This window comes from Cotesia glomerata, linkage group LG8 (assembly GCF_020080835.1).
Source record: "Cotesia glomerata isolate CgM1 linkage group LG8, MPM_Cglom_v2.3, whole genome shotgun sequence".
Classification (NCBI taxonomy): domain Eukaryota; kingdom Metazoa; phylum Arthropoda; class Insecta; order Hymenoptera; family Braconidae; genus Cotesia; species Cotesia glomerata.
In genome coordinates, this window is record NC_058165.1 from 18,217,308 (window position 1) to 18,244,535 (window position 27,228).

General features: G+C 23.9%; 2 protein-coding genes across 9 annotated transcripts in view; one reads left to right on the forward strand and one right to left on the reverse strand.

Moving 5' to 3' along the window:
• The first annotated feature begins 3,364 nt into the window (after positions 1–3,364).
• Positions 3,365–7,020, forward strand: LOC123271008 (protein phosphatase 1L). 2 transcript variants are annotated; one of them, XM_044737219.1, is made up of 5 exons: positions 3,365–3,404; positions 3,479–3,718; positions 3,841–4,035; positions 5,162–6,099; positions 6,909–7,020. In XM_044737219.1, exons 1-5 carry the CDS (start codon positions 3,369–3,371, stop codon positions 6,991–6,993), a joined length of 1,494 nt encoding a protein of 497 aa, XP_044593154.1. In that variant the 5' UTR covers positions 3,365–3,368; the 3' UTR covers positions 6,994–7,020. The 2 variants fall into 2 exon arrangements, with proteins under 2 accessions (XP_044593154.1, XP_044593155.1); XM_044737220.1 differs by lacking the exon at positions 3,365–3,404 and having other exon boundaries at positions 3,653–3,768.
• A 3,911-nt stretch (positions 7,021–10,931) lies between these two features.
• Positions 10,932–27,228, reverse strand: part of LOC123271007 (protein kinase C, brain isozyme) — a 49,479-nt gene continuing 33,182 nt past the window's right edge. For 6 of the 7 annotated variants that reach the window (XM_044737213.1, XM_044737218.1, XM_044737217.1 and 3 more), the window contains 12 exons: positions 24,282–24,313; positions 24,084–24,166; positions 16,860–16,971; positions 15,447–15,575; positions 15,232–15,385; positions 13,955–14,183; positions 13,575–13,880; positions 13,411–13,502; positions 13,118–13,319; positions 12,231–12,419; positions 11,846–11,986; positions 10,932–11,776 (listed from right to left, as the gene is read on the reverse strand). In XM_044737213.1, the coding sequence (XP_044593148.1) occupies positions 11,624–11,776; positions 11,846–11,986; positions 12,231–12,419; positions 13,118–13,319; positions 13,411–13,502; positions 13,575–13,880; positions 13,955–14,183; positions 15,232–15,385; positions 15,447–15,575; positions 16,860–16,971; positions 24,084–24,166; positions 24,282–24,313 (1,822 nt within the window). In that variant the 3' untranslated portion in view covers positions 10,932–11,623. Of the gene's footprint in view, positions 11,777–11,845; positions 11,987–12,230; positions 12,420–13,117; positions 13,320–13,410; positions 13,503–13,574; positions 13,881–13,954; positions 14,184–15,231; positions 15,386–15,446; positions 15,576–16,859; positions 16,972–23,339; positions 23,452–24,083; positions 24,167–24,281; positions 24,314–27,228 lie in introns of all 7 variants that reach the window. The other variant, XM_044737212.1, reaches the window with a different exon arrangement.

Consider the following 27,228-nt stretch of genomic DNA (forward strand, 5'->3'; position numbering starts at 1 on the left):
ATGGAGTTATTGATACTAATAATTCAATTTTACTAGTCATCTTTGTATGTTTGTATGCGCTGTATTCAATTTTTTATTTTATACTTTCTAGAATCGAAATGTATATTTATTTTACGATTTTTTATTTTAAATTTTATTACTCAAATATAAATTGATGAAAATTAATTTAGCAGATATTTGATAACTTTTTAAATTTGTTTAACAAATAAATTATGACCTAAAAAAAATTATAAAAAAATTGACATGTAAAAATTAAAAAAAAAAATCCAATTTTTTTGTTAAATAAAATTAAAAAATTGTCAAGTGACGGCTAACTTTAATGTCATTATAAATTGCTGTAACCTAAGGATTACTTTTTATTTATTTTATTTGTATCAAAAACCTAATTATTTAATTTAGCAGATATTTTATTTTATTACTGTATTATTTATTATAATTTTCTTCCAAGTTTTTAAGTAATGAGCGAATGGATTATTATGAGCGCGATATAGTTGTATTTTTTTACATTTAATTGAATAATTGTTTCATTATTTGTTATCAGTAATCCAATGATCAAATGTAATAATAAAAATTATAGTTATATAATTTTTTTGTTTTATTTCTTACATTTTAATTATTAGATAATTAAAATACCACGATTGTTGATAATTAATTAATTAATTAGTTAGCCATTTAAAAATGTGTAGAATTTTTTTTTTATTGAAAAAATTGTGACAAAAAAATAAAAAAAAATTTTATTTTTAAAAAACTATGAGTGCAATTTTTAAAAAATATTTTTCTGTTATAATTTAATTATTAAAAAAAATCAAAAAATTAAAAACGTCGGCTAACTTTAATGATAATTAATTTAGCAGATATTTAATAATTTTTAAAGTTTTTTTTTAATAAATAAATTATGACATTTTTTTAAATTTCTTGTCAATTTTTTTTTATAATTTATTTTTAAAAAAAATTCTTGAAATTATTAATTATCTGCTAAATTAATGACATTAAAGTTAGCTGTCACAAATTTTTAATTTTATTTAAAAATTAAATTAATTCTAAGAAGTTATTTTAAAAAAATTGCATTTTTTATTTTTTAAAATTTCTACATGTCATTTTTGTTTTTTTATTTTTTTTGCCATAATTATTATTTGTTAACAAAAGTTATAAAAATTATTAAATATCTGCTAAATTAATTTTCATGATAAATTAAATTTCATCTATTTTTTGTGACACATAATTTAAACATTTGTATTGAAAAAAAAAAACAAATTATCATTTGCTTTGTTTTAAATAATCAAAAATGACTTACCATTAATTACTCTCGGTGCGCAGATATTCCTCGTAGCAAATAATACTGAAGCTAGTCGTCAGCTGTCATTTTTAAAAATTTTTTTAACAATCACTTACAATAAAAAAATACTTCAAAAAACTTTCACTTGTCATTTTTAAAAATTTTCACTTGTTGAACTTTTTAATTAAATTATTTTTATAATAATTTAATTGCCAAAACATTTTAAAAAAATTTTTATCTGTCAAAACTTTATATAATACTGAAGCTAGCCGACAATTTTAATTTTTTGATTTTTTTAATAATTAAATTAAAATAAAATTGCAATTTTTAAAGTTTTTTACAAATAGAAATTGTTTTTCTTTTTTTTGGTAGTCATTTTTAAAATAAAAAAAAATTTTTAAAGTTTTTAAATGTCGGCTAAATTAATTTTCATTGTCAGCAAAATGACAATAAGCAATTTCTATCAAATTAACGTTAAATTTACGATTAATTACAATTATCTATTATAATAATTAATTATAATTAAAATTTATGTAATTATATGCATATAATTTCATAAAAAGATCACAATAAAAATCCACGATGTTTTTAACGGAATTTTTTAAATTTGTGTTTGCATTTTCCGCCGCTAGAGGCGCTGAAACTCGAAATTTGAATAACTCTGAAGTTAGCCGTCAGCTGTTAATTTAAAAAATTTTTTTATCAAATAAATTACAATAAAAAAATGCTTTTAATAATTTTCACTTGTAATTTAGAATAATTTTCACTTATAGAACTCTTTAATTTAATTAATTTTTTTTATAATAATTTAATTACTATAAAATTCTAAAAAATTTCTTAACATCTGTCAAAACTTGAAATGAAAATTAAGTTAGCTGACACTTAAAAATTTTTTATTTTTTTTTAATAATTAAATTATAACAAAAAAAAATATTTTTTTAAAATTGCACTTACAATTTTTTACAAATAAACCTTGTTTTTTTTTTTTTGAAATCATTTGTCAATAAAAAAAATTAAAAAGTTTTTAAACGCCGATTAACTTAAAATATTTAATTAAACTATAAGTTTTATATTATTATAATATATTAATAATAATATTATAATATTTAATTAAAATCTATGCATATAATTATAATTATAATAAAAATATATGCATATAATTGCAAGAAAAAACACAATAAACACCCACCATGTTTTTAACCGAATAATTTTTAATTTATGTTTTTATTTTCCACCGCTAGAGGCGCTGAAACTCGAAATTTAAATAATACTGAAGTTAGCCGTCAGCTGTTAATTTTAAAAATTTTTTTATCAAATAAATTACAATAAAAAAATGCTTTTAAAAATTTTCACTTGTAATTTTTAATAATTTTCACTTGTGAAACTTTAATTAATTTTTTTTTTATAATAATTTAATTACTAAAAAATTCTAAAAATATTTTTATCACCAACTTCAGTGTCAGCAAAATAACTATAAGCAATTTCATGATATTAAAGTTAGCCGACTTTTTTAATTTTTTGTTTTTTTTTTTTAATAATTAAATACGAACAAAAAAAATATTTTTTAAAAATTGCACTTACAATTTTTAAAGTTTTTTTTACAAGTAAAAATTTTTTTTCTTTTTTTTTTGCAGTCATTTTTTCAATAAAAGTTTTTAAATGTCGGCTAACCTAATTTTCATGCAATTTTGGTCAATTTACCGTCAAATTTACAATTAATTAATTATAATTTACATAAATGAGCTATAATAATAATTATAATTAAAATATAAGTAATTATATGCACATAATTTCATAAAAAAAAACACAATAAACACCCACCATGTTTTTAACCGAATATTTTTTAATTTGTGTTTTTATTTTCCGCCGCTAGAGGCGCTAAAACTCGAAATTTTGAATAATCGACGTCATTTTGTATCGATAGGTCGCGTCGAGCTGTTATGCTGTCTCATTTTTCACGTACTCACACATAAATACATAAAAATGTAAAAATTGAAGTCAAAATAAAAATAAAAAATTAAAAGTAAAGTAACAATTTATTTTTATACAAAAAAAGAATTGATTAATTAGTTTAACAAGTGTTAAAAAAAAAATGGATGATGAATTAGAAGACAAAATAATTTACCAGGTATTTATTAATTTATTTTTCAATTAATTAAATTAAATTAATGTTTTATTTAATAATTGTTTTATTATTATTAGACATATTTATCCCACATGAAGCTGATGTCAAAAATTGCTGTTGGAGGGCTATTACCTGCTGGGATTAATGCACCATTGGTTTATTTTTGGAAACTGATGCGTTATTATGCTCTCAGACCCGAAATTGTCTTGTGTGGCGCAATTATATTCATTATTATTTATTACCTTCAAGCGGTTGATACTTGGAGTCGGAGTTTAATTAACAAGTTTCATTATACCGTCTACAAAACTAATTCTAAGGTTTCTTTTGTCATTTATTTATTTTTTACAATTATTTAAATTTATTTATGGTAATTTTCAAAGTGATTATTTATTAATTGATAATTAAATTAGAAATTATGGTGATGATTATTTTTTTAAAGGTATCCAAGCTACAGTATCTGGTTAATCATGTCAATGCTGGTGATAAAATCAGCTGGGAACTCGAGCAGAACAATGTCGCAGTTTATGCAGTTCAAGGTCACAGAGATCATATGGAGGACCGGTTTATAGTTAATAGTGATATTAACAGGACTGGAGTGTCAGTTTTTGCTGTTTTTGATGGTCATGGTGGTGAGGTAATAAAAAATAATTATTCTCACATCTGGAAAATTAAGAAAAGTATTTATTTATTTTCAAAATTAACTAAAAATTAGGAGTATTATTATAAAAAAATTGTATTTTTAATTTTTTTGAATTTTTAAATGTCATTTTTTTGGCCTTAAATTATTTTTTTTTTTAAATTATTATCAGCTAAATTAATTTTCAAAAAAAAAGGCAAAATTGTTGATTTTTCCGAATAGTCAATTTACTATGATAGATGTTTAGGCTGCATTCAAAAATGCTCTATAGATAGATAATTAAGAAATGACCTAGTATCTTGTGAACTATTGACATTTTTAAAGATATAAGCTCATCTTGATGTTATACTCATCAAGAGCTTTCATTTGAGCACCCACATCAATTTTTCATATATTTTGTATATTTATATATATGTATATATGAAAAATATATCAAAAATGCAAGTGGGTACTCAAATGAAAGCTTTTGATGAGTGTAACATCAAGATGAGCTTATATCTTAAAAAATATCAATAATTAAGATATGATCTTGTATCTTGTGAAATATTGACATTTTTTAAGATATAAGCTCATATTGATGTTACACACATCGAGACCTTTCATTTGAGTACCCACATCAATTTTTCATATATTTCATACATTTATATATATATATATGTATATATGATAAATATATCAAAAATACATGTGGGTATTCAAATGAAAGCTTTTGATGAGTGTAACATCAAGATGAGCTTATATCTTAAAAAATATCAATAATTAACCAATGACCTTGTATCTTGTGAAATATTGACATTTTTAGAGATATAAGCTCATCTTGATGTTACACACATCGAGACCTTTCATTTGAGTACCCACATCAATTTTTCATATATTTTATATATTTATATATATTATATATAAATATATATGAAAAATATATCAAAAATGCATGTGGGTACTCAAATGAAAGGTCTCGATGAGTGTGATCTCAGGATGAGCTTGTATCTTTAAAAACGTCAATATTTCAGAAAGTACAGTTCAATTTCCCAAAAGTCATTATTAAATAAACCAAAATTTATTTATAATGATTTTAATATAAGGTTGCTAGTTATTTCTTGATAAAAAATAAATTTATTGACAGTTCGCAGCGGACTATGCCCGCGATAAATTAATTCCAAACATAAACAGCAAAGTGATAGAGCTAAAGAACATAATCTCCGGGAAAGAAACAGTCCCAGTAGTAAAAATCGATGAACCGCAAGAAAATGACGAAAAATCAGAGAAAAAAGAAGACCAGTGGAGCATGCGAAGAAAGTCCTTTAAAAAAACAGTCAGCGCTTCTCACACCGACGACTGCATGGAGAACAAGACAATAACAGACCCGGAGCTGCTGGGCAAGTTGGAGAGCTTACCTCGTGCAATAACCCGCGAAGTCAAGCCCGGGTTGAGGAGTGCAAAGAAACTCCAACCTGTTGACATCACTAGCTACCTCGAAATAGACACCAATAATAACAATAGCAGTAATAGTAGCAGCAGTGATGGTAAAAAGAAAATAAACTACCAGAAATTACTTACAGACGAGGTTCTGGCTGCTGATTACTTACTGATAGACGCCGCAAAAAAGAGGCTAGATGTCGCTGGGTCAACGGCGCTTATCGTAGTCCTGGATGACAATAAACTGATCGTGGCTAATGTCGGGGACTCCAGAGGGGTCATGTGTGACAGCAAAGGCAATGCGATTCCTCTGTCATTCGACCACAAGCCTCAGCAACAGCGCGAGAGGCAGAGGATCAACAAGGCTGGAGGACTTGTGACCTTCAACGGTGTCTGGAGGGTCGCTGGGATCTTGGCCACGTCCAGGGCCCTCGGGGATTACCCGCTGAAGGACAAGAAGTATGTCATAGCCGATCCGGATATTCTGACCTTCGATCTCGATGACCACGATCCTATGTTTTTGATCCTGGCTTCCGATGGGCTCTGGGATACTTTTAGTAATGAGGAAGCTGTCGCTTTTATTAAGCAGCGACTTGACGAACCTTTTTATGGGGCTAAGAGTATTACGCTTCAAAGTTATTACAGGTATTTAAAATATTTGTATTAAATAATAACTAATTTTAATCTATATTATTAAAAGAATAAGAAAAATTTTGATCGTTATAAGATAAAATGACCTTGTATCTTGAGAGCTATTGACATTTTTACAGATATAAGCTCATCCTGATGTTACACTCATCGATACCTTTCATTTGAGTACCCACATCGATTTTTCATATATTTTATATATTTATATATATTATATATATAAATATATAAAAAATATGTCAAAAATGCATGTGGGTACTCAAATGAAGACTTTTGATGAGTGTAACATCAAAACGAGCTTATATCTTAAAAAATATCAATAATTAAGAAATGACCTAATATCTTGAGAACCATTGACATTTTTAAAGAATGTTGACATACTGACATTTTTTAAGATATAAGCTCATTTTGATGTTACTCTCATCGAGACCTTTCATTTGAGTACCCACATCAATTTTTCATATATTTTATATATTTATATATATGTCATATATGTATATATAAAAAATATATGAAAAATGCATGTGGGTACTCAAATTAAAGGTCTTGATGAGTGTAACATCAGGATGAGCTTATATTTTTAAAATATATATTATATATATGTATATATGAAAAATATATCAAAAATTGATGTGGGTACTCAAATAAAAGCTCTTGATGAGTGTAACATCAAAATGAGCTTATATCTTTTAAAATGTCAATATTTAAGAAATTACAGTGCAGTTTAACAAAATTTATTATTTAATAAAGCAAAATTTTATTTATTTCTTTAATAAATAATAATAATTTTTGTTATTCTGTTTCAGAGGTTCTTTGGACAATATCACAGTGATTATTATTAATTTCAAGGACAGAAAGTCTAGCATATATGAACAAAAAAAAAGTATATGATAATAGTTATTTATTTTGTTGAATAATGAAAATTTTTATTCTTTGTTTTTAACTAAAATATCTAGTCCATATTTTATTATTAAGTATTATTTTTATTAATCAAATTTAATTCGATAAAAAAATCACTATTATTTTCTAAAGGTGTGCAAATTTTAAATAATTTTTTATAATATAAATTAAAATTTATTTTTTAAAATTTTAATCAAAACTATATTTATAACTTTAAATTTTGCATACCCCAAAAATGTATTGTTAATAATTAAGGATTGTTGTCAATAAAATTTATAATTAAATAAATAATCATAAAAATAAGTTATATCGTTATTTATTGTAGAATTGACAGTTTTTATTTTTTTTTTAAATAATAACGATGTGAATTATTGCTATAATAATAATAATAATAATGATAATAATAATAATAATAATAATAATAATAATAATAATAATTAAATTACATGATTCGGAACATTTTTATTTTAATTTTATAAATGCACAGAAACATGTTAAAATATCATATATATATTATTTTCACAAGAATATATGACGTATTTATTAATTAAATATGTAATGATTAATAATTAATCAGTAATACACAAGAGCAATAGAATTACAACTTGTAAAGAAGTAAAAGCTTTACATACTTCATTATTTATTTATTTATTTATTTATTTATTAATATCTAATTATTATTTTTTTTACGGAAAGAATAAGATTATACTGAGTATAATACAAGATTATACTAATTATAATCCAAGATTATACTAATTATAATTCAAGATTATAATCCAAGATTGTAATCCAAGAGTATAATTCAAGATTATGCGGAGTATAATCCAAGATTAAAATTCAAGATTATACGAAGTATAATCCAAGATTATACGAAGTATAATCCAAGATTATAATCCAAGATTGTAATCCAAGAGTATTATTCATGATTATAATCTAAGATTACACGGAGTATAATCCAAGATTGTCATCCAAGAGTATAATCCAAGATTATAATTCAAGAGTATCATTCAAGATTATAATCCAAGAGTATAATTCAAGGTTATAATCCAAAATTGTAATTCAAGATTATAACTCAAGGTTATTATCCAAGATTATAATTCAAAATTATACAGAGTATAATCAAAAATTATACAGAGTATCATCCAAGATTATACTGATTTTAATCCAAGATTATACGGAGTATCATCCAAGATTATACTGATTATAATCCAAGATTATACGGAGTATCATCCAAGATTATACTGATTATAATCCAAGATTATACTGATTATAATCCAAGATTATACTGATTATAATCCGAGATTATACTTTTTATAGTCCAGATATCACTGAGTATAATCCAGACATCACTGAGTATAATCTGGGATGATACCCAGTATACTCTTCTTCTTTCGGTGTTTTCTTACAATAAAATAAAATATTGTATATAATTTTAAAACATTAAACATATTTAAGATGAAAAATTGAAATAGCATTAACATGAAAGACGACACTGGATAAATAATAGAACTTTAATTAACTCTAATTAGAGGGAAGCACGCGAGCGGTACACGTGGAAGACTCATGTAATATAATTGTATGATTGATTTATATAAGAATAGATTTAGTTTTATATATATATATATATCTATATATATATATATTTAGATATATAAATAGAAAATTTACATATATAATCTGTGGGCGCAACGCGTTCGTCTATTATTAAATAAATAAATTAATAAATTAATTAGAGAAGAAATAAAAATAAAATAATTTATTTAAGAAATTTATTTCCCGAGAATTAACAATTTTATCCGCGCGTCGTCTTTAATTAATGCGCTTTAATGGACATTTGGATGATTTAAATACATATGTATATTTTTAATAATATTTATAAGTTCTGTAGTATCAAAGGCATTATTAGACAGCGTTCTTAATCAACGTTTCAATGGCTCTTATTATTCTGAAGAAATCTAGGACAATTTATGAAACGCTAATTTAAAATAAAACAATATTATTCTTGCCATGGAATTTTTTTTACTATAAATTAAAACTCTGAGATCTGTCAAATAATGCCTGTACATAATTAAATCAGGTGTCTAATAACAACTAGCTTAGAATTTCTATAAAAGAGAAAGTGAAAATATTAAGCACCGGACAATAGTACTTTTATTAAAGAATGCTTTATTATTTTTTAAATTTATATCGAGTGAGTTTAGAAGAAATTGTCCGTTGTCTGATATTATCACTTTCAGAAGTTCATATCTACGTACAATATATCGCTTCCTGGAACTACAAAAAAGGTACTCTTAAGATATGCGATAATGAACAATTTATTTCCATTCTTCATGTATTTTTTTAAATTGCTTTCAATTTTTATTTTAAATTTATATTTCACCCGCGTTTTCAAATTTACAGAGTAATTATTTATTAATTGAAGTTTTTCTTAATTTTTTTTTTTATTAATTAATTTATTTTTTTAAAACATTAAAGTTTTTTAAAAATTTTTTTTTGTTAATAAAATTTTCATATTTTTTTTAAATATAATAAAATCAATTAAATTTCTTAAAAAAAAAAATTAATTTTATAACTTTTTTTTTTAAATTAATTTTTTTAATTAATTAATTAATGATTATTTTTTAAACAAAATTTTATTTTTTTATAACATTGTTTTTTTTTTAATTTATTCAATCAAATTTTTTTTTTAATTTTTACTTACATTATTTGTTAATTAATATAATTTTTATATTTTTTTCAAGGAATAAAATTAAATTTTTTTGTTAAAAAAAAATTAATTTTACTTTTTTTTTCTTAATTAATTAATTAATTTATTTCTAAAAAAATTTTAATTTTTTTTATAAATTTTTTTTTAATTAATTAATTAGTTCATTTTTGAATTAATTTTAATTTTTTTTATAAGAAAACAAAATTTTTTTTTTGAAAAATAATTATTAAAAAAAAAAATTGAATTTTTAATTTTTAATTAAATTTGTCTTTAGAAAAAAAAATTACAAAATAAATATTTTTTTAAGACAAACCTCAATTAATAAATAATTTTCTGTAATATTACTAGAATATTGATACTAAAATTGAATAATATTAATATCAACTATATTTCTTAAATAACTTAATAATAATTATAATTATGATAATAATAATTATGAGAAAAGATCAGTTTGCTCGTTTAAAAATATGCGAGCCAGAGATCATAACAAGCACCAACTTTAAGCTCTTACCTTCAACAAAACAATTATCCTTATCAATTTTAAAAAATAAAAGTTAATCTTTTATTTTGTTGATTTTAAATATTTAGAGTTATTATCATTGTTATTGTTACATAATTTATTTTGGCAATTGAATATAATAATGCCTATTGCATATGTATATATATATATATATTAGAACACTGGAGTGTATAAAAAGAATGAATATAGAAATAAGCGAGAGAGAAAATTTATAAATTTATTTATTTAATTACCTATTAATTATTTATTGATTAATCTCTTTCTTAATAATTTTTATTTAATAATTTAAGTGTAATACTATAATTTGTTTTGAGAGTATACATTTAATTATTAAATATTTATTTATTAATATATTTTTTAAAAGTTTCTATTAGATATATTTAAATTCTGCATAAATATATGTAATGATAATTTGACTGATAATACCACAGCCACTCTTTAAACTTGAAACTTGAGCTTTCAAAAAAGTCGACGCAACAATACTTTAACATAAATTTCTTTTTTTACATTTTTTTTTTTAGCTAGAAATAGTTTTATATACAATTAATAATTTTACTTATTAGTTTTTTTAATTAAGAAAATAAATAAATAAATATAGTTTACTTTTTTTTAATTAACAAATAAACTTTTTTTTTCAATTATTTTCACTCTTTTTCTCTTCGCTGATTAAAAATAAAATTTTATTTTTTTTTCTTCAATTTTAATTAAACGAAAAAAAAAAAAAAAAAGATGACACTGGATATCATCCTAGATTATACGGAGTGTAATCCAAGATTATATGGAGTGTAATCCAAGATTATACGGAGTGTAATCCAAGATTATACGGAGTGTAATCCAAGATTATACGGAGTGTAATCCAAGATTATACGGAGTGTAATCCAAGATTATACGGAGTGTAATCCAAGATTATACGGAGTATAATACAGATTATAATGATTATAATCCAGATATCACTCAGTATAATCTAGATTATACTAGCTATTATGTGAAATTTTTTTTCACTCTAGATATCACTGAGTATAATCTAGGATTATATCCAGTATCATCTTTTTTTTTTTCTTTATACTTTCGATATTTTTAGACTTTAATAAAAATTTATTAATTAAATAAAGAAAAATAGCTGAGAGAAGTTGCCAATTATTGACTAAGCGAGGAGAAAAGAGAGAACATAATAACAGTTGTATTTATATTTTAAAAATGACAATGATTAGATATTAAAATATATGTATTTATAGACATATATGATAATAATATTGAGAAGTATTTGGGGTTAACGACGCGATGATAGTCACCTATATGACTTATAATACTATTCTTCTTTATTAATTTTAATTTTAATAATAATAATAACCATAGTGGTGATTGTTCTGCTTGCTTTAATCCAATAAATTTATTTAAATATGTTGAATGTACTCTGGATTTAAATACGAAAAGCCCATGAATTCTGTTTGATCCAGATTCATCATAAAAAGTTTGTCTGTTGGTGTGAGATCGGTTTTTTCGGACGTAAATTGTTTGTCGAAATTGCTGACATCTTTTCTGTGTTTCTGTTTAAAAAATATTTTATTTTAAATTAATTTTAAATTAAACACTAAAAAGAAAAAATAGATTCTTACGATTTTGGGCTTAAACGGCGGCTGAACTTCCCGGTTTTCAATTCTCTCCCAATCAATTCGACGGAAAAATGCGTGTCCTCTTACATCATCTTCACCACGATGCCCACATCCCAATCTTTTGCTTGGATTTTTAGTCAAAAACTGCAAATAATAAATTTATTAAGTATTTTAACTCATATAAAATTATAAAATATTTTAGACTTATATAAATAAATCACTGAATCTGTAAAAGTTTGACTGTCAATTCACCCTTAATCGAGCCAACTTAAAGTTGGAATTAAAACTTCTCGGAGATTCACCATAATCAGACTCTTGAGAACTCAATTACAAATAAAGTCACGGGCGTAATAAATGCGTGGGGTTTACAGAAACTTGGATAACTTACGCCTTTGCAAGCTTCTTTAGATTCTTTGGATAAGCTCTTGGGGTAATTAACGCTGTGATCAGTGATTGCTGCGAACAATTCTTCTTCATCTTCCCCGTCAAATGGCGGCTGACCTACCAGCATTTCGTACAGTAATACTCCGTACGCCCACCAGTCCACTGATTTTCCGTACGGTTGGTAGAGAATTATCTGTTTAATTTTTTTAAAAATTAATTAATTACAATTATAAAATTTTAAACAAGAAATTTTCAATAAAAAATTTGAAAGAAGAAATTTTAAATGAGAAATTTAAATTAAAAAATTTTAAAGAAGAAATTTTATATAAAAAATCGAAAATAAAAATTTTAAGTAAGAAATTTAAATTAAACAATTTTTAAAAAGAAATTTAAAATTATAAATAAAAAATGTTAATGAAGAAATTTTGAGATAAAAAATGTTAAAGAAGAAATTTTTAGATAAAAAATTTTAATTTCAAAATTTTAAATAAGAAATTTAAAATAAAAAATCAACAATAAAAATCTTAAATAAGAAATTTAAATTAAAAGATTTTAAATATAAAATTTTACTATTAATTAATTTTAATAATTTAAATTTAAAAATCTTTAACAAGAAATATTAGATAAAAATTTTAAAGAAGAAATTTTTCACAAAAAATGTTAAAGAAGAAATTTTTAGATAAAAAATTTTAAATAAGAAATTTAAAATAAGAAATTTAAAATAAAAAATCAACAATAAAAATTTTAAATAAGAAATTTAAATTAAAAGATTTTAAAGAAGAAATTTTTAGATAAAAAATTGAAATTCTCAAATTTTAAACAAGAAATTTAAGATAAAAAATGAAAATTTTAAATAAAAAATAAAAAATAAAAAATAAAAAATAAAATAACCTCAGGAGCAATGTAATCAGGTGTTCCACAAAATGTTTTGGTCGTTCTGTCGCCAGTAATGCCTTCTTTGCACATTCCAAAATCGGCAATCTTAATATGCCCATCCTGATCCAGCAGGACATTGTCTAATTTTAAATCACGGTAGACTATTCCGCGAGAATGAAGGAAGAAAAGTCCAATGGCTATTTCAGACGCATAAAATCTACAAATAATTAAATAATTTATATTGTATAAATAATTGCTTATTTTAAAATCATATGGCAGCTCAATATTTTATTTCATTGATTACTTACACTGCTACAGGCTCTTTGAATTTTCCACACTGCTGTATTTGGAACATAAGATCTCCGCCGTTTACGTACTCCATTACAAAGTACAGCCGATCCTTGAAAAAAAATAAAAAAATTATTATAAGTGATTAAAAAATAATTGCAAGGTGGTAAAAGCAATTGTTTACCATGGTTTGAAAACAGGAATGAAGTTGTACAAGAAACGGTGGCTTGTGCGACAATGCAAGAACACGTTTCTCCACCATCGTACACTCGACATCATCGTCTTGAATAATAATATCCTTCTTTAATATTTTAATCGCGTACAATTCATCCGTACCCTTGCGTTCAGCCAGCAAAACTTTACCGAAACTTCCTTTTCCAAGTACCATAAGAAAGTTAAAGTCCGAGGCTCTTATTAAATCACTTTTACCCATATTGTGAGGTACTTCTCTGTCTTGCGGTGTCGGCGTTTTCTTCGTAACTGAAGTTTTCTAAATAAATTAATTCATTAATTAAATAATTATAATTGCTCCTGCTGTTAACAATTGTTGAATGAATAATTTACCCTCATTTTTAATTTAAGCTCCGCTAGATCGACGCCTTCCTCGGGCACAGGGACATTATAGAACTCTCCCTCTTCTTGCGTGAGCAGCTTGTACCACCCGTTGGCAGGGGCTTTTATTAATTCCGAAATACCGAAGGACAATGAACCCATAAAATCGTTCCTCGACGTCCTGTCCCAGTCCCAGACTTCTATTAAGAGTCTCCTGTCCTTGTCTTCGGCTTTCAGATCGCTAGATATTTTAAATAATCAATAATTAAGAAATTACCTTGTATCTTGTGAAATATTGACATTTTTAAAGATATAAGTTCATCTTGATGTTATACTCATCGAGACCTTTCATTTGAGTACCTACATCAATTTTTCATATATTTTATATATTTATATATATTATATATATCTATATATAAAAAATATATCAAAAATGCATGTGGGTACTCAAGTGAAAGCTCTTGATGAGTGTAACATCATGATGAGCTTATATCATTAAAAATGTCAATATTCAAGAAATTACAGTGCAATTTAACAAAATTCATTATTTAATAAAGGGAAATTTTAATTAATTACAATTACATTTTTATTATGAAATCAGCTTGTATCTTGTGAATTATTGACATTTTTTAAGACATAAGCTCATCTTCATGTTATACTCATCGAGACCTTTCATTTGAGTACCCACATCAATTTTTCATATATTTATATATATGTAAATATGAAAAATATATCAAAAATGCATGTGGGTACTCAAATGAAAGCTCTCGATGAGTGTAACATCAGGATGAGCTTATATTTTTGAAATATATATTATATGTATGAATATATGAAAAATATATCAAAGTTTAATGTTATTAAATAAAAAAAAAATTATTTTTAAAAAATTTCAATTTTTCATTTAAAAAAATTTTTTTAAATTGTTAAATATATGCTAAATTTTCATTAATTAAGAAATGAACTTGTATCTTGTGAAATATTGACATTTTTAAATATATAAGCTCATCCCGATGTTACACTCATCGAGACCTTTCATTTGAGTACCCACATCATTTTTTCATATATTTATATATATTATATATATATGTATATATGAAAAATATATGAAAAATTGATGTGGGTACTCAAATGAAAGCTTATGATTAGCGTAACATCAGGATGAGCTTATATCTTTAAAAACTTCAATATTTAAAAAAGTACAGTCCAATTTAACAAAATTAATTATTTAATAAACCAAAATTTCATGTATTTATTTTTTACTTTTAAAAATTTATCAACCAAATACTTACAAAGTGATTGTCTCGTTCCATTCCGGATTTAAAGATGATTTGATTGTCTTTGTTTTTTTTTTTACTCCGTCCGTGTCGGGAATTAATTTAAGCTTCACATAAGGATCTGATAATCCGTTTGGATCCATTGGAATAAGATTTCTTCCTCGCTGAACTAAAAAACAAATTATAATCATGCAATAATTATCCTTAAAATCAAAATTAAATTTTTTTACCTTCAACAGTAAGTTTATTTCCAGCAGCAATTATATGAAGGGCAATACGGCCACGTCGTTCTGTGTGATCGCATCCGCAGAGATTAGGTACGCTCTCTTCGCACCTTTTGTGGACGTTCATATCACATGCTATCAATAAAAAATTTCAATTAATTTTTTTATTAGCTTATACTAGCCGTAATTAATTCTTAAAGTTGTCCTGTCGAAAATTTTATTATAAAAATCAATAATTTCTTCATAAAAAATATATATTTATTACAATATTTTTATATTAATCAATTGCATGTAGGAAAAATGGGGTCATTAAAAAAAAAGTACACTGAAAAAATAACAATTAATTTTTTATTAAAACCTTTGAATTAATTTAAAGTCTAACAAAAATTTCTTGTAATTTTTTCGTAATTAATTAACTAAAAAATCTTTCCCTTAATTTTTTTTCAGTGTAATTTAAGATTATACTCCTTATAATCCAAGATTATACTCCGTATAATCCAAGATTATACTCCGTATAATCCAAGATTATACTCGGTATAATCCAAGATTATGCTCTGTATAATTCAAGATTATATCCAGTATCATCTTTTTTCTTCCGTGTACTTTCAATATTTTTAGACTTTAATAAAAATTTATTAAATAAAAAAATAATTTCTATACATTATTTTAATATTAATCAATTGTAGGAAAAATTGGGTCATTTTAAAAAATTACACCAAAAAAATAACAATTAATTTTTTATTGAGCCTTTAAATTAAATTAATGACTAAAAAAAAATTTCTTGTAATTTTTTCGTAATTAATCAACCAAAAAATCTTTTCTCTAATTTATTTTCAGTGTACTTTTTTCTGAGAAAAATAGTATCATAAATAAATAATAAACTCTTGTACATGGCATAAATACACGATAAAAATAGTGTTCATGCATATATATATATATATATATATATATATATATATATATATGCGTGAGGTTTTATGCAGTTAATCGATATTCCAACTACAATATTATATTTTCTATACTAAATAATAAATAACGGCAAATAAAAATACGAAGCACATTATAAATTTATAAAATACACTATCGATTAACAATAATAGTTATTTTATTATAAACTAAACTAAACACATAGAAGCCATGAATTAATAAAAATATCTAGTGAGTAAATAAAATGGAATATTAATTAAATTTTTTACACAATTCTAGGAAATAATCGTGCATAAATATATGTATATTAAGTCGGCTTATCTGTTTTTTTGTTCTATAAAAATGGGGTTTCGCTATGAGAAGCCTTTTAACTTAGATCTATTTGTTTTTTTTTATAATTTATAATAATTATTGTCGCATGATTTATGATACTGTTCCTAACATACAACAGTACTATTTCTACGACGATATTTCTATTGAATCAGTAACTACCTGAACACTTGAGCCCCTGGTGAGCAATACCGTGGAGCATTGAGCCGCAATGGTCGCAGAAAGTCGGCGTCAAGTACGTGAAAACATCCCATTTGTGAGCCGTTTTCGCTGCCTGAGAACACAAAATTATAGGGCCGACAACAACCCCGGTTTTTTTCTAGTACGATTTTTCCCTTTTTTTTTATTGCTCGCGGTGATTATTATTTACTGATGTATGAGTGGAGGAATTTAGGAGTGGATTTTTAGTTTATTTATTTATTATTTATCACTATATTTACATTCACACTATCATACGTTCGGAAATTTATTTATTTAGTTTTGGAGAATGTTATTTTTACTTAAAATTTCTTTTTTTTTAATAAAATTAAATTAAAAATTTTTTTTTCCTAACTAACAATTTTTGGACAAAAATTAATTAATATTTTTTTTTTTTTTATTTTTTAATTAAAAAATATTTTTTTTAAATTAATTAAATTAATTTTTTTTTTTAATTAATTAAATTAATTAATTTGACTCTAAAATTTTTTTTCAATTAACAATTTTGGACAAAAATTAATTAATTTTTTTTTTTTTTATTAATTTAATTAAAAAATATTTTTTTTAAATTAATTAAATTAATTTTTTTTTTTAATTAATTAAATTAATTATTTTTTTAATTAATTTGACTCTAAAATTTTTTTTCAATTAACAATTTTTGGACAAAAAATAATAAAAATTTTTTTTTCTAATTAATTTTTTGTTTTTAATTAATTTAATTAATTTTTTGTTTTTAATTAATCTAACTAATTTTTTTTTTTAACGAATTTAATTCAAAAATTTTTTTTTAATTAACAATTTCTTTTTTTTTTTAATTAATTTAATTAATTTTTTTTCTTTTAATTAATTTAATTAAAAATTTTTTTTTTAATCAACAGTTTTTGGACAAAAATTAATAGATTTTTTTTTTCTAATTAATTTTTATATTTAATTAAAAATTTTTGGACAAAAATTAATTAATCTTTTTTTTTGTAGTTAAAAAATAATATTTAAATAAATAAAAACTAATAATGTAAAAAAAAAAAAAATAAATTTTTTTTTCCGAGTTTTTTTATAAAAACAAAGAGAAAATTTCTAAAAATATCACCAATAAAACAACGAATAAAAGATTGTGTAAATAAAATAACCTATATTAGTATTAATATTAGTCAGGGTGCCTTTTTCGTGAGTAAACAATAATAATAGGCAGCTAAGCTAACAATTTGACGTTAACAATTTACGTAATCTACATTATAGCATCTAATATATAATAAACCACGGAATGCTTCTCGGTACTGCCGGATTGCGAAAATGATCCGCTCAATTTGATTGACACGACATAAATAAAAGGTTCAAGGCTGCCCCGAAGCCTCACTTTGCTTTTTATTATCTCTCCTCTTAAGCTAATTGATCCGACCGATCTAACGTCTTTATTCCTTCAATAGAAAATTTAAAAATTCCCTCAAGAAAAAAAACATAAATAAAAGAAACAACCTTTTTATTTCTTAACACAAAAGGAAAACAATGAAAGCATTTCTCTGCCCCAGTTTTCCCGACTGCGGGACCAGTCTCTTGGCCCACTGCCCTAATAAGGTGTCACGGGATGGGAGTATAGAGCAGAGGGTGCAGAGAGAATAAATCCCGGTGATATTTTTTTTATTAAAGCTTAGCTTTGAGCTTTAGCTCTATATACTATTAAGCTTTCTTTACAGGGGCCCGATAAATTATTTTGTTGTTAATGTCCACTCACTCAGTAGGTCTAATCACGAGAAGATTAATTATATTATTACGAGAATAAGAAAAATTTTGTGCCTATGATAAAATCAGTTTTTTTAGTAAAATTAATACATAATTAAGAAATGACCTTGTATCTTGTAAACTATTGACATTTTTAAAGATATAAGCTCATCCTGATGTTATACTCATCGAGACCTTTCATTTGAGTACCCACATCAATTTTTCATATATTTTATATATTTATATATATGTATATATGAAAAATATATCAAAAATGCAAGTGGGTACTCAAATGAAAGCTCTTGATGAGTATAACATCGGGATGAGTTTATATTTTCAAAATATATATACTATATATATGTATATATGAAAAATATATCAAAATGTATTTTATCATTTATTTTTGAGTATTAATATTGAAAAATAATAATTCAAATCTTTAAAGAAAATTTTAAATTTATTAAAAAAAATTTTGATTTTTTTTAATCATAAAAAAATCAAAATATTAAATTTTGACATTTTTACAGATATAATATGACATTTTTAAAGATATAAGCTCATCTTGATGTTACACTTATCAAGACCTTTCATTTGAGTACCCACATCAATTTTTCATATATTTTATATATTTATATATACTATATATATGTATATATCAAAAATGCAAGTGGGTACTCAAATTGAAGTTCTTGATGAGTATAACATCGGGATGAGTTTATATTTTCACAATATATATACTATATATATGTTTATATGAAAAATATATCAAAATGTATTTTATTATTTATCTTTTAGTATTAATATTAAAAAACAATAATTAAAATTTAATATTTAAATCATTTTTTAAGAAACAATCACAAAGAAAGCTATCGAAATTTTTAGAGAAAATTTTAAATTTATTAAAAAGAATTTTGATTTTTTTTAATCAAAAAAATCAAAATATTGAATTTTGACATTTTTACAGATATAATTTGACATTATTAAAGATATAAGCTCATCCTGATGTTACACTCATCAAGACCTTTCATTTGAGTACCCACATAAATTTTTCATATATTTATATATATTATATATATGTATATACGAAAAATATATCAAAAATACATGTGGGTACTCAAATAAAAGCTTTCGATAAGTATAATATCAAGATGAGCTTATATCTTTAAAATATATATTATATATATGTATATATGAAAAATATATCAAAAATGCATGTGGGTACTCAAATGAAAGCTCTCGACGAGTATAACATCAGGATGAGCTTATATCTTAAAAAACGTTAATATTTAAGAAAGTACAGTTCAATTTATCAAAATTATTATAATAATGCTAAATTTGATTTTTTTATAGCTTACAAGTCACATAGTGCTAGTTTATTCTTATTAATTTCTTTTACTTAGAACTTTCCGAGTTTCCAACAATTTATTCTTTTTACGCTCCGCAAGTTAATCTTTACTATCCTTTTATTTTTCTTTAAACTTGTCCAATTATTCATTATAATAGTTGTAAGTTTTTTTTTAAATATTTAAATACAGCAACTTTTATGCTCCCGAGAATTTATTAACAAAATCAGTAATTTTTTCCCTTGACTTTTATATTCTTGATCAAAAACTTTCGTCGGTAATTTTGATCTTCAGTCGGTAAAAAAATGAGTTTAACCTTCGCCAAGTCCATTACACTTGAACTTTAATTAAAAAACTAGAATAATAATAATAATTTAGTAGAGTTTGAGTAGATCAGCGGCTATTGTTCTTTTTAGTGAAAAGTGGAGTGAGTTTAAAAGCTTGAATTGCCCTTTAAATAAAAGTAACAAAGAAAATGAGTAACACACATCTACATGCCCATCATAATGATCGTACTCAACACCTCAGGGCCTGGATGTGACCCGCTTTAGAAAAATTAAGTTGATGAGTCTGCGACGATAAATCTCCGCGAGATGTCAAGTACAATTATTTATTTAATTTTCCCTCAGTGGATACGATCTTTTTTTGAATTTTAACATTAATTAAAAGCTTTCAGTCATATATCGAGTTTAAGATGCTGAGTATTTAGCTCGAGGTTAAGTGACGATTAAAATTTGATCGATTACTCGTATATTGCTACCCTATTGAAGAGAATGACGCGATAATCGATCCAATCAAGGTTACATTTTTTTAAAAACTTTTTAGTGTTACAAAAAGATTTGTTTGTTATTTATTATCCATAAAAATATTTTTATTTTGGAAAAATTGCTTTTTTAAACGGTCGAAAGTTTAATTTATGAGAACATAAAATTCCCGGGTGTTTAAAAAATTAAATAATTAGAAATAAAAGCAGATATCACACACATACGTTTAATAAATCGACAAATATTAAGCGTGAAAGTTTGAGTAGAATTTTTCCTTTATTTATATGGTTACTTTTTTACTTTATTAAACTTTTAGATTATTTTCATCGCAAGATTTTAGACGGTAAAAATGTATCAATGTTATTAATAATAAATAAAAAAGGACGGAAGTGATGACATTTTATAGGGGTGTGATTTATAAGATTTTCTCGGTACTACTGGAAAAATCCTTGGATTGATTTATACGCTCGTTTGAGAGATATCGTCGTGTAACATATTGAAGCTCAATTTACGGTAAAATTTTTTTTTAAAGAAATGTTTAGTTTTAAATTTAAAAATTTATTAGATAAAAAAGTAACCCATGAAAAATAAACTTATGTACATATATACATATATTTAACAATTTATAATATATAACAATGACATTATATATTGATCACTGGGGAGTAGGAGTATTTACACATGTCAAAGTCACACAAAAGAGCTCATATGATATTAATCATATTTATTAAGTGTGCATGTCTGATCACACTTTGAGTTACTCAAAACAAAATAAATTCTTTATGAAACAATTAAAAATATATATAGATTTAATCAGGTACACAGAAAAAACAAGATATCATCCCAGATTATACTCAGTGATATCTGTGGTGAAAAAAAATTTTAGATAGAAGCTAAAAAAATCTAGATTATACTAAGTGATATCTGGATTATATTTATTGATATCTATATTTTAATCATTGTAAACTGGATTATACTCATTGTAATCTATATTATTGAGAGAATAAAAAAAATATTGTGACCAGCATTCAAAAGTGCTTTATCTCTAGATACATAATTAAGAAATGATCTTTTATTTTGAGAACTAATGACATTTTTAAAGATATAAGCTCATCTTGATGTTACACTCATCAAGACCTTTCATTTGAGTACCCACATCAATTTTTCATATATTTGATATATTTATATATATTATATATATGTATATGTGAAAAATATATGAAAAATGCATGTGGGTACTTAAATGAAAGATCTTGATGAGTGTAACATCGAAATGAGTTTATATCTTAAAAAATGTCAATAATTAAGAAATGACATTGTATCTTGTCAACTAATGATATTTTTAAAGTTATAAGATCATCCTGATGTTACACTCATCAAGACCTTTCATTTGAGTACCCACATGCATTTTTCATATATACATATATTTAATATATATAAATATATAAAATATATGAAAAATTGATGTGGGTACTCAAATGAAAGGTCTTGATGAGTGTAACATCGAAATGAGTTTATATCTTAAAAAATGTCAATAATTAAGAAATGACATTGTATCTTGTCAACTAATGATATTTTTAAAGTTATAAGATCATCCTGATGTTACACTCATCAAGACCTTTCATTTGAGTACCCATATGCATTTTTCATATATACATATATTTAATATATATAAATATATCAAATATATGAAAAATTGATGTGGGTACTCAAATGAAAGGTCTTGATGAGTGTAACATCGAAATGAGTTTATATCTTAAAAAATGTCAATAATTAAGAAATGACATTGTATCTTGTCAACTAATGATATTTTTAAAGTTATAAGATCATCCTGATGTTACACTCATCAAGACCTTTCATTTGAGTACCCACATCAATTTTTCATATATTTTATATATTTACATATTTCACAAGTACCATATATATGAAAAATATATCAAAAATGCATGTGGGTACTCAAATGAAAGCTCTCAATGAGTGAAACATCGAAATGAGTTTATATCTTAAAAAATGTCAATAATTAAGAAATGACATTGTATCTTGTCAACTAATGATATTTTTAAAGCTATAAGATCATCCTGATGTTACACTCATTAAGACCTTTCATTTGAGTACCTACATCAATTTTTCATATATTTATATCTATTATATATATGTATATATGAAAAATATATGAAAAATGCATGTGGGTACTCAAATGAAAGCTCTTGATGAGTGTAACATCAGGATGAGCTTATATCTTTAAAAATGTCAATAGTTAAAAAAGTATAGTGCAATTTAGCAAAAGTCGTTATTTAATAAAGAAAAATTTCAGTATAATCTGGGATGATATCCAATTTCATCTTGTTCTTTCCGTGTATGCGATAAGATCACACATTATCCGAAAAATAAATATAGATATATAAATAAGCGTAGTATACAATTAAATAGAGAAAAGTGTAATTTTATAAATTTGGCACAGTGAAATAAAAGATTAAAAAGTTATTTAACTGAGTTAAAGTGACGAAGAGCTAATAGTAATAATAATGCTTGTAAAGCAACACCCATATATAAAAAATTGGAAATTTAAATAATTAAATAATTATTTTATTTAGGCGTTTGAATATTTGGAAAACCAATACCTTGGCATTTCATGCCCTGGTGGATGACACCATAGAGTAGACTACCGCAGTGGTCACAGAAGGTGGGGCTGTTGTAGGTGTGTTGCTTGAAATGATGCTTCGTCCGTGTATCCTGCGTTACGTCATTATTACACCGTGCATACACCATTGCGAGTCATACAGTTAGTTCTTTTTAGCATACACACTTGCTCGATTTAGATTCACCGACATGGCCATATTATTTAGACATAATAAAGGATCGGAAGCGATTTGGAGTGGAAATAGGGAAGAACGTGATTTTATGATGACCTTCTTGCAAGTTTATTTTATTATATCAAGTTAATTCAATTTTATAAGAACTATTATAATTCTCCAATGACAAATCTCTGGTGGGCGAACTTTACTAATTATTAATACTGAATAATTATAATTACTCTGCTTTATATATGCAGAGAAAGTTTCTGATTTGTGGTACAGTAATTTCGCTTCGAGTTAATCTTCTATTTTTATTAAAAACTATTTTAATTATGTTGACAGTAATTTAATTTACTTAAAATTCATGTCTATTTAATTGGTGCCATAAAAAAGTAAATCGCACTAGAAATTTATCCAATTACTTAAAAAGTAAATAAAAATTTGCATTTTTTAAGCTTGGCAGCAACGTCATCATTTTATAATCAATGATTATTCAAATTCTTATGTAAATAATTGTTATAATTATTAGATGAAAAATAAGTAAATGGGTAAAAAAAGTTTTACACTCACATCAGAGTCAGCTCCTTTGTCAGCACCAGGACACGTAAATGAAACGTACTCATGGCACCGTTTATGAACTACAAAACTACAAACTGAAATTTAAAACAGTTTATTTTTGTTAACAACACCGAGTAAATTTCACAAAGACATTAATATTAATAGTTACACTGTTATATTCATTTATATATTTTTAAATTTGATACTGACCTTGGCACTGGTATCCCTGTTTTCCGAAACCCCTGTAACAAAAAAAAAATTTTTATTTAAAAAAAATTAATTTTTTTTTTTTAAATTAATTCATTTTTTATTAGAAAACAATTAATTTTTTGTTTGAAAAAAATTAATTAATTTTGTATTCAAAGACAATAAATAATAAATCCTTTATTTAAAACGATTAATTAATTTCTTATTTAAAAAAAATTAGTAAATTTTTTAATTAAAGCAAATTAATTAATTTTTGATTTACAAAAAATTAATTAATTTTGTATCTAAAGAAAATTAATAATAAACACAATTAATAAATTTTTTATTTAAAACGAATAATTAATTTTTTATTTAAAAAAAATTAGTAAATTTTTTATTTGAAGAACATTAATTAATTTTTTATTTAAAAAAAATTCGAAAATTTTTTATTTGAAGAAAATTAATTAATTTTTTATTGACAAAAAATTAATTAATTTTGTATTTAAAGACAATAAGTAATAAACGCAATTATTAAATTCTTTATTTGAAACGATGAATTAATTTTTTATTAAAAAAAAATTAGTAAATTTTTTATTTAAAGAAAATTAATTAATTTTTTATTTAAAAAAAATTAATTAATTTTGTATTCAAAGACAATTAATAAATTTCTTATTTAGAAAAAATTTATAAATTTTTTATTTAAAAAAAATTAAAAACTTTCTTATTTAAAGAAAATTAATTAATTTTTTATTTACAAAAAATTAATCAATTTTGTATTTAAAGAAAATTAAGAAATTTCTTATTTAAAAAAAATTAAAAAATTTCTTATTTAAAGAAAATTAATTAATTTTTTATTTACAAAAAATTAATCAATTTTGTATTTAAAGAAAATTAATAAATTTCTCATTTAAAAAAAATTAATAAATTTTTTTATTTAAAAAAATCTAAAGTTTTAATATTTTAATAAAAAATTTCATTTTAATTTAAGATTCTCGATTAATAAAATCAAGACATTTCTTTGGTGCCAGGCATCTGTAAGTAAAATTGACGACTAAAAACAAAGAAATAAATAAAAAGAAAAATAGACTCTGAAGTATTGTCATAAATCGCGTACAGTTGAGTGGATTTTGATAGGAACAAGCAGCCCCGGCCCCTATCCGAGAACCAGAACGACACACGTACATCCGAGTAATAGTGTAGGCCAATGGGTGGGGGGTTCTCGCGGGTAGGTCACGCTTGGGGATGACGACCCGAGCCCGTGTCCCGGGACAACCACTTTGCTTCTCGGTTCTCGGTTGCCGGTGCAGCTCCAATTGTTCACCCTCGCCAGGATAAATCTACCATGTGGAGGAACAGAGAAATAGAGGAAACAGCCCGGAATAAGGTTACGCGATATTTAGACTACCAACCGCAGAAATAATGCTTACAGGAAATTATCATCATTTTGTAACATCATTTATTCCTCGTCGATATGTATTATAGGTTATTAATTACGCTCATCAATTTATCGATTTTGAAGCTCTATTAATAACTTCCTCTATTTTATACATTTTAATTAATTATTTAGATTTTCAAAATTGTATTAGAAATTTTTCTATTACAAAATTAACTATGCGTAGTTTGGCGCAACGAGCAAACAGTGTGTGCTGACGCACGAGTGCAGCAAGCTTTATTTATTTTATTTAAAAAATAAGTAATTAATTTTTATTAAATAATGAATTTTGTTAAATTGCACTATTTTTTTTAACCATTGACTTTTTTAAAGATATAAGCTCATCTCGATGTTATACTCATCAAGAGCTTTCACTGGAGTACCCACATGCATTTTTTATATATTTTTCATATATACATATATATAATATATATTTTAAAAATATAAGCTCATCCCGATGTTATACGCATCAAGAGCTTTCATTTGAGTACCCACATGTATTTTTGACATATTTTTCATATATACATATATATAATATACATAAATATATAAGATATATGAAAAATTGATGTGGGTACTCAAATCAAAGGTCTTGATGAGTTTAACATCACGATGAGCTTATATCTTTAAAAATGTCAATAGTTTACAAGATACAAGGTCATTTCTTAATTATGTTAAATTGCACGGTACATTTTAAACTATTGACATTTATGAAGATATAAGCTCATCCCGATGTTACACTCATCAAGAGCTCTCATCTGAGTACCCACATGCATTTTTTGGTATATTTTTCATATATACATATATATATAAAATATATGAAAAATTGATGTGGGTACTCAAATGAAAGGTCTTGATAAGTGTAACATCACGATGAGCTTATATCTTTAAAAATGTCAATAGTTCACAAGATACAAGGCCATTTCTTAGTTATGTAATATATATAATATATATTTAAAAGATATAAGCTCATCTCGACGTTACTTACATCAAGAGCTTTCATTTGAGTACCCACATGCATTTTTGATATTTTTTAATATATATACATATATATAATATATAAGATATATGAAAAATTGATGTGGGTACTCAAATGAAGGGTCTTGATGAGTGTAACATCAAGATGAGCTTATATCTTTAAAAATATCAATATTTCACAAGATATAAGGTCATTTCTTAATTATGTATCTAGAAATAGACCATTTTTCTTATTTTCTTAATAATATATTGAAGATATCTTAAAAAAAATTAGATATAAATTATTTCGAAAATCTTCGCACCTCTTAGTGAATAATGAATAACTAATTTAATTAATTTTTTCCACCGAATACAAATTAGTTATTAACTCACATCTTGTTAAGCTATAAAAAAAAAATTCATGAATTTTAATTTCGATCAAAAAAATTTCTAAAAAAAAACTACTCAACATTTATAAAATATTTTTATGAGTTATTATCCAAATGGCACTTGAAAACTATAAAATTAAAATACTCAACTAAAAATGAATGATTAAAATGCAAGCATCTACAATTTATAGAT

What these genes read in the sequence shown, in the direction of transcription:
- LOC123271008 (XM_044737219.1), top strand. Translation starts at nt 3,369, where the DNA reads ATGGATGATGAATTAGAAGACAAAATAATTTACCAG. An exon ending in AAGACAAAATAATTTACCAG is followed by an intron (nt 3,405 to 3,478) that starts GTATTTATTAAT and finishes TATTATTATTAG; the next exon opens with ACATATTTATCCCACATGAA. An exon ending in ACGCTTCAAAGTTATTACAG is followed by an intron (nt 6,100 to 6,908) that starts GTATTTAAAATA and finishes ATTCTGTTTCAG; the next exon opens with AGGTTCTTTGGACAATATCA.